The sequence below is a fragment of the Pipistrellus kuhlii genome, unplaced genomic scaffold, assembly GCF_014108245.1.
Source record: "Pipistrellus kuhlii isolate mPipKuh1 unplaced genomic scaffold, mPipKuh1.p scaffold_m20_p_11, whole genome shotgun sequence".
In the NCBI taxonomy this organism is placed as follows: Eukaryota; Metazoa; Chordata; class Mammalia; order Chiroptera; family Vespertilionidae; genus Pipistrellus; species Pipistrellus kuhlii.
The window spans coordinates 19,158,272-19,172,205 of NW_023425416.1; the positions used below are offsets into that span (position 1 = coordinate 19,158,272).

A 13,934-nucleotide genomic window follows, 5' to 3' on the forward strand; every position below is an offset into this window, starting at 1 on the left:
AGCTCCACTGCCTGTGCACCAAACCCCACATGGTCATGTGAAGATGGGACTAAATTTTTTTGGACACAATGGTTCCTGAATTAAATTTCTTCACTCTAAAAATCTTACAATGGGTTGCTTGATTTAGTTTTCAATACAAGTTAACTATATATATATATATATATATATATATATATATATATATATATATATATATTATTGATTTTTTTACAGAGAGGAAGAGAGAGGAATAGAGAGTTAGAAACATTGATGGGAGAGAAACATCGATCAGCTCCTCTTGCACACCCCCCTCTGTGGATGTGCCCGCAACCAAGGTACATGCCCTTGACCAGAATTGAACCTGGGACCTTTCAATCTGCAGGCTGATGCTCTATCCACTGAGCCAAACCGGTTTTGGCCAGGTTAACAATGTTTTAAAGGAAAATCCTCAAAACTAATACTATAAGACCTAGGGCTTTATGAGCTGTATTATTATTATCTTTTAATTTTGAGAGAGAGAGAAATATCAATTTGTTGTTCCACTTATTCATGTATTCATTGGTTGCTTCTTATATGTGCCCTGACCAGAAATTGGACCTGTAACCTTGGCATATCTGGATGATGCTCTAACCAACTGAGCTACCAGGCCAGTGCTTGAACTGTATTTGAAAAGTTCTGTTATTTAAGGGCATGTCTCTGTCTCCCGCAAATGAACTCAAAAGTGGGTCATTCCCATGGCTAAAATCACTCTTTACGTCAAGAAAATAATGCCGTCTTAAAATGTGTTTTAACGACAAGACTCCCCCTTCACTTCTCCAAAGGAGATCATTCTTTTTTTTTTTAATATATATTTTATTTATTTTTTACAGAGAGGAAGGGAGAGAGAGAGAGAACTAGAAACATCGATGAGAGAAAGACATTGATCAGCTGTCTCCTACACACCCCCTACTGGGGATGTGTCTGCAACCAATGTACATGCTCTTGACCGGAATCAAACCTGGGACCTTTCAGTCCTCAGACCGACACTCTATCCACTGAGCCAAACCGGTTTTGGCAATAGGAGACCATTCTTAATGCAGGAAATAAAGTGGAGGCTTCCTCCATCCCGTTATCCATGTGGGCCCTTCAGGCCTCTTCTCCAGCTCACCAGACCCTGCTACAGCAAGGCCTCTCTTCAGACTCTTGCTTGACTAGATATTCTCATGTAGGGTTGGTTACCTTTGGGACATTCCATGGTGTTACCAGTTCTGGGGTTCCAAGCAAACAATGGGAAGAAAATAAACCACAAAACTAAATAAAAACAAAAACTCCTGACTCTTGTAGGTCTAAATCCCACTGCTTTTCCACACTCCAGCTTGTTTTCTCATCAAATAACAGAAGTTGAGACCCACAGATGTTCCCTATTTAAGTATCTGGTATATGTAAGCTCTGGCCATCTCCCAGAGCAGTTGTGTTTTCATTTCCAAAGCAAAGGCTTTAAAGGCGTGTCTCAGAGGAACGGGCTTCTCCAGTCTGTCCTGGAAGGTCAGCTTACCCCTGCACATGGCAGCCTGGACAGCTAGCTGGCGGGCTGTTTCTCCTGGCTATGTCCTAGCTTGCCAATAACTGAGCTGCCTGCATTCTGTCATGTCACCACTCCTTGCCACCCAACGTCCTCCTTAGCCTACACTCTGCTCCACCTTCCATCTGGACCCTTGTTACTCCTCTCCTTCCCCTCCCCCACCTTCTTTCTCTCCCTGCTCCTGGACACCTCCCTTCTTCTCCTCCCCTTCCCAAACTAATTTATGTCTCCTGTTGCTGCAACTCCAAATGCTGTCATCTGCATGTTGTTTTTGCAAGAAGCTGGAATGCAGACTTGAGGCTTGAACTCTTCCCCCTGTTGCTGCGGCTGGGATACTGAGCTGCAGGAAAATAGGAAGGTCCTGGAACCACTCATCATAGGTTCTTGGCAGTGGTGGGCCCCACTGGAGCCCAGCAATGAGCTGAGGCAAGAAGCCTGCCACCCTCTTCCCCCTGTAATTACTCCCAGCATTTCTCTTGGATTCTGTTTGCACTGAAAGCCTTTATTTTCAGAAATGCTTAAAATAACATATCTGAGGCAGCCCAAAGATACTTTGGGATGTCTATGAACAGGTGACCTACTGTGGTCAGGCTGGATGTTTCTGGATCTCTACTAATAATATGAAATATTAATAGTAATACTTATCATTATTAACAATAATGCTTGGTACTATTACTAATAATACTTATCATTATAATTAATAATAACAATAATAACTATTGTTTTTTGATATCAGCATATGTCAGGCACAATGAAAACTGCTTTACAGACAATACTGTACCTCACACCAGCCTATTATCAGCCCCTTCATAGGAGGCAATATTGTCTACACCACTTTAAAGATCAGAATACCAGGGCTCAGGGAGGGTGAGTAATTCGCCCAAGATCATAGAGCTAGTAAATGTGATTCTCTCAACCAATCCACTCTGTTGCCTCCACTGGGAGAGCTACACACCTTTAGAATCTTCCCACCCAAACATTCCAAGGTAATTTATAAAACACAGACCTCCTCGGCCTTAGCATAAAAAGCATACTGATATTTACAAGGCTCTGTTTTAGATCATTGCGTATATGAAATAACATACAGTGCTCAGTGCCATTTTGCAGAATCTCCTGTTATCAGTGACCGTATTCCAGGTCCTCCTCCTGGCCTCCAGGCTCAAGGCAGAAGGAGTTGATCTGGACAGCAGGGCTGAGTCTCTGCAGAGGCAGAATATACTCAGGAGTAATCCTGCTTAACTATGTACCTAGTGTTGGTTGGTGTTTTGGAGGGGGTTTGTTTTTTATTTTGCCTCGAATCTCTTACAGATAAGGAGTAAAAGATTTAGGGGGTGAGTGAGAGTCTATGTCCTGGGGAACATGACAAAGCTGTCATCTTGAAAAATCAATATCCATGAAAACCTGATGCCACTCAGTTTTGAGCTGTTTTCTCCCTCCATTACCTTCAAGGGGAATATGGGTGTTGTCTGGCTTATTTGTTGGATTAAAACATTATTGATCACATTGCTGAATCATTGATCTGAGACATCTCTTTGAACTCCTTGTTATTTTATAATCTGATCTTCAAATTCATTTGCATGGTGAATAGGATGTAATGAGGATGGCACTGGCATTTCAAAAATGTCTACAGCCATGTATCCACCCATCTATTCACCATCTTCCCACCCATTCACCCATCTACTCATCCACCCATCCACCCACCCACCCATGTACCTACCCATCCACTTATTCACCCACTCACCTAACCACCATCCATATATCCCTTCCTTTCTCTATATTCCCATACCAACCTCCCTGATCTAGGCTCCTACTGTCTTTCACCACTAATCTGTATATTAGGGTACATATATTAATAATATATAACTACTCCCCCTTTTCAAAGCCCTAAATATACCAAATTAATCAACCTTAATCTTGGCTCTGATTATGCCATTCCTTATTCAAGAACCTGCAATGATTCTCCAATGTCTAGAAAATAAAGCCCAGATTCTCATTCTGACACCCAAGGGCCTCCTTAATCTGTCTTCACAGCCTCACTCCGCCCCCTCCCCCCTCCCCTGATTTCAGGTCTCCAGTATTTAAATAACTAAATATTAATTGTCTCCAATATTTGAAACATGCAGAAGAGCTGAGAAAACAATAGCAAACATCCAAGAACATGCCACCCAAATTAGGTAACTATTAAGATTTTCTCATTTTTTTTGCTTCAAAATCACTCTTAGGAAGCAAAATGTTACAGGTGCAGCTGAAGTGTTCTTTGTCACCTTCCTTACTCCCTCACCCCTCAATCACTATTCTGAAGCTGGTATGTATTCTTACACAGTCCATATTTGGCTAGCTTTATATCAGACAAATGTCTAACAATATGAACTATTAACTTATGTTTAAAATTGTGTAAAAATATCATAGTGATCCTTGCTTTTTTCCACCTGATGTTGTGTTTTCAGGTTTTACCCACCTTGATACATGTATAATAGATTTAATTCCACCATCTTAACTATTATATAACATTCCACTGTATGACTATCCATAGCTTACCTAGCCATTCCCTTCATGATGAACATTTAGGTGATGTCTCTTTGTTTCTGTGTTGCAAACACTACTGCAGCAAATATCCTTGTACAAGGCTCTGTGTGTGTGTGTGTGTGTGTGTGTGTGTGTGTGTGTATCCTAGAACATCTTTAGGTTACTCTTAGTAGAGGAATTGCCGAGTCACATGGTATGCCCCTCTTCCTTCACTTCACACTTCACTGTTGCTAGATACTGCCCAACTGTTCTCAAGGGGCTGGAAAAATGTCCAGGTTTTTCAAGAGGACAGGAGAGCCCCTGCTTCTCCTCATTGCCAGCACTCAGGACGGCTGTACCAATCCACTGGCACTCAAACTGTGTCTCAGTTTATTTTACTCTCTCCAGATCACCAGTAATTATGAGTATCTATTCTTATATTTTTAACCATTTAAAAATATTTTTCTATGACTTACCCATTTATATCTCTTTCCTATGATCCTATTGGGTTGTTTGCCCTTCTCTTATTAATTTGGAGCAACTGATTTTATATTCTTGGTATTAATCTTTCATGAATTTTGTACCAACCCAAATATCTTCTTGTCTCATTTGTAGTTTCCCTTATTAGCTGCTGTTGTAGGAAGATTGTTATATAATGGAATGTATTAGTATTTTCCTTATGGGTTATGCTTTTTTATTTTTCTAAGCAGAAATAAAACTATCTTTTTATGTTTATTTTCCTATCTCAAGGTTTTAAATATCATCTTCCATTTTATCTTCCAAAAGTTTTAAAGTTTTGCTTTTTACTTTTAGCACGTTAATCCATCTAGACTATATTTTTGTGAACTAAGGTGGAGGTCTTATTTTCTCCATATAAGAATGTGTGTGTGTGTGTGTGTGTGTGTGTGTGTGTGTAAAATCACTTTCTAAAACAACAAGACAAGGATGACCAACCAATGTAATTGGCCCCATCCACTAAATACTCTATCCTTTCCCGGATCTGTAGTGCATCTTTGCCATGTGCTGTGTTCCCACATGGAGAAGGGTGTTTCTGTGCTCTGAGCTGTCCTGTAGATCAGTTAACCTGGCACTGCTCTAGCACAAGCTGCTTCACTGACTATCACGTTAGGGAAGTCTTGGTACTCTGACAAGGCAAATGCTTCAACAAAAACCTACAGAGCTTTTTTAAAAAATGGTTATGGTATAATAAAGTTAGAAATTAAAGGCAAGTGAAAGCTTTAACAAATGTTTGAAACTAAAATAAACCTAATTCTGAATAATTCATGAGGCAAAGAAGAAACTGTAGTGCAAATTATGAAATATTTATATCTAAATGACAGTGAAAGCATTACTTATCAAATCTTTTAGGATGTAGCTAATTTGCAGCATTAATGGCATTAATTTTCAGTCATTCTTATTTTCTAATGTATGCATTTTTAAATTACATTTTCTAATTAAATGTGGAGGGGACACTGGGACATTATTCATTTTTGTATATTGATCTTGTAACCAGCCATCTTGCTGAGCTCTTGTCAGCAGCAAGTATGATATTTGCTGTTGGTTTTTGGTAAATATCGTTTGTCAGACTAAGGCAGTGCCTATTTATTCATAATTTGCTAAGAGTTTATATCTTAAATGGTGAAATGTTAGAAGCATGCCTTTTAAAAGCCAAGAATATCACTTCTCTCCCATTTCCCTTCATACTGTACCAGATAGAGATCCTAACCAATATAATAAGACAAGATTAAAAAAATAAGAGGTTATCAAAGAAGAGATAAGACCATCATCATTTAGAACTAATCTGTGAGTACTTTCCTGAGTACATTTTCTTACTCTGACTCTTTATTTAACCTATGTGCCATGAATAAAATATTCCCTTATTCCATCTTCAATCTTAACTTTCACTATGTTCTTTCTCAAAGTCTCGATAGTCACCCCAAGAACAACTAATCTTTATGAACTGGTTACTGTGTTCCAGGTAGGGATTTTATATTGTCATTTTTTTAATTTTATAACTCCACTAAGGAGGTTATCATTAGCTCCATTTTTAAAATGAAGAAACTCAGAGGATCAAGGGACTAGGCTGAGCTCGCATGGCCTGAGAGTGGAAGAACAGAAATTGAGCCAGAGAGTCTGTCTGAAACCTCATCCATTGCACTAGACTACAATACCGGCAGACCTGCTCATGATACAGGCCCCAGGTTTTTCTTCCCACGGGCCTTTCCTTTGGTCTGGAATCCCATTTCTCCCTTTTCCTGAACCCCTGAATATCTGTTGTGGATACATTGAAGCACCACCCAGATCCCCATTAGGAATGGAGGACTTATTCCCCCAGGTGTGAGGAATGCTGCCAGCAGACACCCCTGGCTGTCAGCCTTATTTGGAACTTTCTCAGCTAAAGAGGCACATGCCCAAGGCCATACCCCTTTCTGGGAACAATTTGAGGGCATAAAGGTCCGCTCAATCTCCTTACCACAACCCAGGACAACTCGGAAGGGCACCCCAGCTTCAGAGCTCCCCAAGGAGTCAGTCGAGGCCTTTGTTGTGACTACACCAAGGCCCAGCTTCTCCACTGGCTGACTCCTGCTTCTCTCCCTTTCTTTCTACAGGTGGGAACCCCAGTGATACTTGCTAATATACCCCTGCATTGTAATCACCGTCCCAGAATCTGCTTTCTGGGGAACCTACTGAGATAGAGAATAATACTTCAAGGATCACTTCAAATGCTGCTTCCCCAACATAAAACCTTCCCCAAACTCCTCATACCACCCCACCAGCCCAGACAGAAAGTCCTCTACACCAGCTCCCCTCTCCTCACTGTTATAGGTCTGTCTATACTCTGCGCTCCTTGAGGAAGGGCATCATTTCTCTGTCTTCTTTAGCATGTGCCTTTACCACTGGACGCTGGACTCAGACAAATCTAGACTCCAATCTGAGCTCCACCTACATCAGTGTCAGCATTCTGATCTATAAAATTAAGTGAGGACAGCATCACTCTCTAAGAATTAAATGTCTAAAGCATGCTTAGCCCAGAGCCTAGCGGCACACAGTAAACACTCACTAATTGTTTGTTATCTATAATTACTGTTTACCTAATGTCATGATAGTACTAATATATGTCCATTGAATGAGTTGGGAATGCCTGATAGTGACCAGCTCAGCAGGCTGTACTAGCAGAGTGAGCATTCAGGACTTCATATCCCTGGGATATGGTAGAGACTGGCTGAAGGCCCTTATACCTTGGCAGTTTGCCCACTTTGGGTTCTCTCTCTCTCTCTCTCTCTCTCTCTCTCTCTCTCTCTCTCTCTCCCACTTCCCTCCCTCAGGCCTCATAGCTGGGCCCTCCAGGATGCAAACCCTCACTCTCTCCTTCAATGCAATGATAAAAAATAAATTTGGCTTTGAATCCAAGGCCATTGGTGCTTTTGATCTTGGTTACAAAGCAAAGCAATTATTGCACACAAAAGCCCTGATTTATTTATGAAATGCGACAGACATCTTCAAGGCGGGAACGAAAAAGCTCACTGAAGACCAAGCCCTTACTGCCACACAGTGAATGGCTGCTTTCAAACACAAGCCCCCCACAAGCCCCCTCTTCTCTGCTAAGAGTCTTTCCTCATTAGTGCTTCCTCCAGAACATCACAGCTTCCAACAATCAAATTCACTTCACCGCCCAGCAAGTAATTAAATTCTGCAGGCATCAGAGCATAGAATAATGGGTGGCTATTGTTAAGGAAGCTGAGGTTGGAAATGAAATGGGCTTCAGCGCCCATTCTCAGAAATGGTTGGGGCGGGAAGGAGAACAATCAGGATGCAGATGGACCTCCCACTAGTGTACCTCAGCGGGTAGTGGGTTCAGTACCAGACCTGGAGTCAAAATCTGTGCTTGGGGCCAGATTCTGTGCTTACCAGAGGGGAATGAGTAGCCTCAGTTTCCTTACCTGGCAAACAAGGAGGTTGGACTAGGTAAGTCATTCTCCATGTGTGGTCCCCAGACCAGCAGCATGCACATGGCATGGAAACTTGCTAGAAATGCAGATTCTCAGGCTTCTCTCAGACCTACTGAATCTGAAACTGTGGAGGTGGAGCCCAGTAATCCATGTTTAACAAGCCCTCCAGGTGACTTGAAAGAATTTACAAATCAACCACTGGTATATAATGTTTAAAGATAAGGCCACAAATGTAAGTAACAAAATAAACTGATGAACAGAGTGGATCCAGAAACTCAAAGCATGGAACAGAGTGCAGAATCTCAGAGGGAAGGCAGGGGAGGGTAGGTGGTACCAAAGATCTTGTATGCATATATGCATAACCCATGGACATAAACAATAGGGTGCTGAAGACCTGAGGTGGGAGGTGGGAGTTGGAGGGGGGCTGCAGGGGGTCAATGGGAGAAAAAAGGGGGACATATGTTATACTTTCAACAGTAAGGAATTATTTTACAAAATAAATTAAAAAATAAAGTGACTATTGATATATTAAAAAAAAAAAAAAAAGTAAAATAAAAGATAAGGCCACAAACTCAAACAATAAAGGGACAGGGATTCAAAATAAAGGAGCCAAGTAGGTGTCATACACTGGACAACAGCAGGGACCATGAGGCAACGGAGAGAGTGTGCCCTGGCTATAAGGGCCAGCAGCTACTCAGTTCTAGCCAAGAACTGCCATGTATGAACCCTCATGGGTCATGAATCTGGTATTGGCAGAGCTTCTGATTTCTTAAAAGAAACACAAAATCCTGATTTTTACGTGAAATCCTGCGATTTTAAAATGTTGACTTAATTTTAGCACAGTGAGGGCCAAACAGACTGCATCCCCCCAGCCACAGGGCCTTGAGGACAAAATTCAGATGTGGACCACCATTTTGCAGCTCCCATTCTGAGTTGCCTTGGACTGCCCACTATGTTTTTGGTCTTTCTCCTAATACTGAACTCTCAACTTCCTTTTCTTACTTGGCAAACTCCTACCCATCCTTCCACACCCAACTCAAGAGTCACCTAAATTCATACCCAATTCTCTGCTCCACTTTCCACCTCTCCACTAAGAAGGCAGAGAAGAATCAAAAATAGGGGCAAAGAATTGACACATAAAAGAAGGAAACACTAAGAAGGAAGACATGGAAAAGTTATAGAACAAGCTTTTCCCACAAAGGAAGAATTGGAACTGCTTGGAAAAGTTATCCCATTCATGCTTGAAAAATCACTTAAATAAGGACACAGATTCCATTTGACCTTAATCAAATATAATAACATTTTAAAAGGGCAAATATATATATATATAAAAAACACTAAGTGTAGAATTCACAGGCTAGATTAAAAACCAATTGGACAAAAATACCTGGGAATTTGAGCTAAGAGTTCAGTGAATTAACCATGTAATGCGACTGTCATGAAAAAGGCAAATGGCCTTCATCGATTTCATTATTAGAAATGAAGAGTCAACATAGCCCTGCTCTAATCTCAGCTGGCCAGCTGGCCGGATCTCTCTAGAGAGTTCTGGATGGTCCTAAATATTAACTTCTGTGGGTCAGAGAAGACCCAGAGAATGACTGAGGGATAGTGTCCCAGGTGGAGAGGAAACACAAGCCAAATCACAGAGGGACAAGTGAAAGAGCCTGGGATGTTTCCCCAGAGCTGGGAAAGACCTGGGTGGGTGACCATGATTTCTGTGTTTGAGAAATTCACAGGTTTCCATGTGGATCTGACCTATGTGGCCCTCAAGGATATGACCAGGCCCTGTGAGTAGGAAACACTATAAGATTTTATCTCCACATTGGGGAGAATTTTGTATTGATCACAGTTGTCCCCAAATGAAATGAGCCATCCAGTGAAGTATAATAAATGCCCTTTATTGAGGGTGATCCAACAGAGGGAGGATGATTACTCTTATAGAGGATGATAAAGGACTAGAACAGAAGGCCCAGTAGACATTGAATGATTTATTGCACTTCAGTTTTTTCCATTCTCTGTCCCATGCATCAGGTAAAGCTGAGTGTACATTTGGCTTCAGGGGTAGGTGTGTTTCTCAGGCCTGGTCAGTCCACATGCATCCCTCAGCCACAGGTACAGCAGCAGGCATGTTCATGTGACCCACACTGAGCCAATCAGAGCCCATAAGACCCAATTCTGGGGGGAAAGGAGCTCTCACTTCTTTTTTGAAGCCTGAAGCTGCAAGGGGCCATCTTGTCATCACATAGAGAGAGAGACTGACTACAAAAAATCCCTTCACTATCCCCCATAAAAAGGGAGTAGGGGAACTGGAGTACAGTTGCTAGAGAAACTGAATTCCTTTGTGCCCTCGAAGCTCCCCATGCCTGAACCAGTCTTGGTTCTAGAGAGTTGGTAAATCCCCCTTTTCCCTCAAGCAGGTTGAGCTGGGTTTCTGTTGTTTGCAACTATAAAGTCCTGATCCTTAAAATGACCTCCAAGATCTTGTCCACTTCCATTCTGCTATGGTGGACCCATACCTCACACTTAAAGCAAGGGTCACCTGCATGCATAAGTCCATTTGACCAGTGGAATCCTAGAATGGCTTCTGGAATTTAAAGTGTTTCCTCTAGTCATAAGAATAGAGTCCACTATAAGAGGGAAAATGGAGAATCAAGAAAAGGTAGTTATTAAGTTAAACAGCATCTTGCCATCAGCAAGAAGCTGTCAGTCAATGCAACTCTCCCAGGCCTGAGACTAGGAAGGACTCATGGCGTACATCTACTCTTCAAAACAGGCCACTGATGGATACATCGTCACCATCTCCACTTCCCAGATGAGAAAACTGATGCTCAGGAAGACTTGCCCAGAGTCACAGTCAGTGAGAGGCATTTCTGAGAGACTGCAAAGCCCAGCCATGCTGCCTCCGGCCAGTGATGACAACAGGCCCAAAGTTACTAAAGCTGGGTTCTCCCTGCAGCTTCTCAAGCTTTACCTCCTCATCTGCAAAAATGGGGGAGTGACGAGCCCATGCCCCAGTCTGACCAGAGACCAGCCCTGCAGTCATTTTGAGGCGTGCAGGAACTATTATTATGTAAGGAGTGCCATCTCGGTGCCGAGATTATCTATAACTGATGTGACACAAAGAGGCCGTGCTGTGCTAGCTCAGCCAGCGAGGCCCTGTCCCCATCTCTCTCCCGGCCCACGGGGGCTGGGTTGCTTCCTTTGTTCCACAGGCACAGGCCTGGTAACAAGGCAGCCAGGAGCTCAGCTGTAGACATTTTTTCATTATTTTCCACCCTGTTAACCTCCATCACAAGTGAGGCTGCTGTCAGACTAAATGAGAACTGAAAAGATTTATCTCACTTGTCCCTTCAGCTCAGCTCAGGGGGTGGGTAGAGGGGGCACCTTCATTTCCTAAAGGCCATGATGATCTTTTCTCTTTGAGTCACTCCCACCCAGGAAAAAAGATGTGACATTGCAGCAGGCAGAGGCTTGTGATGAGACCAAGTGACCTGAATCACTTCAGTGTGGCTCTGCAAAGCGCTGTGCGAATTTTTTTTTTATTGTACTGTATTTACCATTCTAATTATGTTTGCTTATGTAAATATTAAAGTTAGACTATGTTTCGTTAACAGAGCCCCGGGAGGACACTAGAGCACACTGTGTGGAGGATGGGAACCAGCCTGTGATAACAGTTTTGTTACAGAAGTCGTCCTCAGAGTGGACAATCCCAATACAGACCATGGAGAGGTTATTATATTTCAAACCAGCTTGTCCTCTTCCTTGCGCTCCTAGCAATCCCAGGTCACCCAATCCCTAAAATTGGCACCTCACAAAAACCGATGAGCTAGATTTTTTTTTAGTAGGAAGAGTCTCTCACATTCCTATAATGACAGCCAGCTTTCCTGAGCACTTAGCTGCCAGATGCTGTTCTCCATGCTTCACGTGGATTAAAAACCTTCTTAATACTCCTACTTGCCCAAGGGGTATTTCTATCCCTACCTCACAAGTGAGGAAACGGAGGCACAAAGAGTATAAGGAACAAACCCCAGACTAAGGATGGAAAGCTAATGATGGGACCAGGATTATGACCCACAGAATTTCAAGAATTGTGGGCCCAAAGACCCACACCCTGAACCACTTCTCAACACCTTCCCCCTTCACATGCATTGTTTCCCTTAACCCTCACACTGCCACTGGGAAGTAGTGGATCGCCACTACTCAAGACAGAGAGGATGAAGCTCATGAAGACTAGATGACTTGCCCACTTCACAAATGAGAAAACTGAAGTTCAGTGCCACAGTCATTCACACAGCAGCTGGTGCTTGCTTGGCACTGTGCAAGGGGCTTGGGATATAGAAGCCTGGGGCATAAATTGCTCCTTCCACTTGGCTTCTGGGCCATAAACATGGGTGAGTCCTTTCTGAAAGCAATTGAGGAGTCTGTTAAAAGACTTAAAAATGAGTAAACTTTGGACCCCAAAATCCCCGTTGTAGAAACTGATGCTAGGAACTAGCAGTGAATGGTGACAAAGGTTATATACAAGATTGCTCACAGAAGCATTGTTTAGAAGAGTAAAAGAATGGAATAATCTAAGTGTTCAACAATAAGACACTGATTGGTGAAATAAATTAGGGTACGTTATATAATGAAATATTATTAATCATTCAAAATATTATAGAAATATATTTATTGACATGGGAAAATTCTGTAATAAAGTGTTATATAATTTTTAGGTGACATAAGCAGATAGCAAAATCATATATGTAGACTGACCTCATTGGGGGAAATGCATATATATATACTGGAAAATTTGTAAGTATGAGCACTCGTAGAAATACCTATGATCCCAAAGTGAATACTGCTGATAACATTGCAGGTGATTTTAATTTTTGTTCGTACTCATGTTCATTTTTCCATATTTCCTACAATGAATGTGTATTACTTACTTTATCATGAAAAGGTTTTTATTTCTGAGGTGGTTGCTGAAGTGGTTGAGCCACCATTCATATCCAGGATTCAAACTCAGGATCTGGGATGCCAAGTCCAGCCCTCAACCCCTTACACCCTCATCACAACTACCCTCCTGGTCTCATGTCCCCAAACCACACCACACCCTGGATAGCACACAGTTGCCATGGCCAGCCTGGGGGAGAAAAACCCAGGCAGGTCAGGTGGCCTGCTTGCCCACCTTTTTGAAGAGTCTGATGACATCCTCACTGATCTGTGAGAGGCGGACGATGACGTTGTTCATGAAGATGTCATTGAGGGTGGCATGGTCTCGGCTCTCCCGTCTGGTCTGATGCAGGACCAGATACCAGCAGTTCACAGGTGATAGGAGATACTGGTCCTTCCTGTGGAAACCAAGACAGCTCAGGTTGGCTTTGTTAGAACTGTCATCCAAACAGTGTTCTGCAATGTCACTCACCGTGGCTCTCTGACCCTCATGGGATCCTTCAAGCTCGGTTTTATTCTAACACATTCACAGGTGGGGAAACAAATACTATGAAAGCTGGAGTGATCCTCCCAAGGTCACAGAGCAGTGCTGGGGCCAAAACTCAGGTCTTTATCTCTGAGCTCTACCCCATCTACTCTCCCGCTACATATGGCATTTGCTACAAGCATCTCCCCCTTCTGGGAAGAAGCTGCCCTCCCCAGGGCTAAGGAATAGGAAACCAGTTGTGTTTGAAATATTTGTCTGAGTTCTAGAACTATGCAGTTAAAAGAACAAAATATGAACACTTCCCCTTTTCCTTCTTCTGTATTTGGGAGTAGGGGTTAAGGAAAGCTGCTTTGAGTAAAGTACATATAAGACAAGAAAATCTTTGTCCTGTAATGATGGACAGATGCTTAGCATCTTCTGGCTGGGCAGTATGCTAAAACAGGGTTTCTCAGAATGTGGTCCTCAGACCACCAACAGCAGAAGCACCTGGGGACTTGTTAGAAATGTAGATTCCCAA

General features: G+C 42.5%; 1 protein-coding gene across 6 annotated transcripts in view; it reads right to left on the reverse strand.

Moving 5' to 3' along the window:
• SRGAP3 (SLIT-ROBO Rho GTPase activating protein 3) overlaps positions 1 to 13,934 on the reverse strand; it is a 219,984-nt gene that overhangs the window by 76,496 nt on the left and 129,554 nt on the right. For all 6 annotated transcript variants that reach the window (XR_006741097.1, XM_045579123.1, XM_045579120.1 and 3 more), the window contains exon 3: positions 13,166 to 13,328. Coding sequence is in view for 5 of the 6 variants with exons in the window: in XM_045579123.1 (XP_045435079.1) it covers positions 13,166 to 13,328 (163 nt within the window). In the remaining variant the exon portion in view is untranslated. The remainder of the gene's footprint in view (positions 1 to 13,165; positions 13,329 to 13,934) is intronic.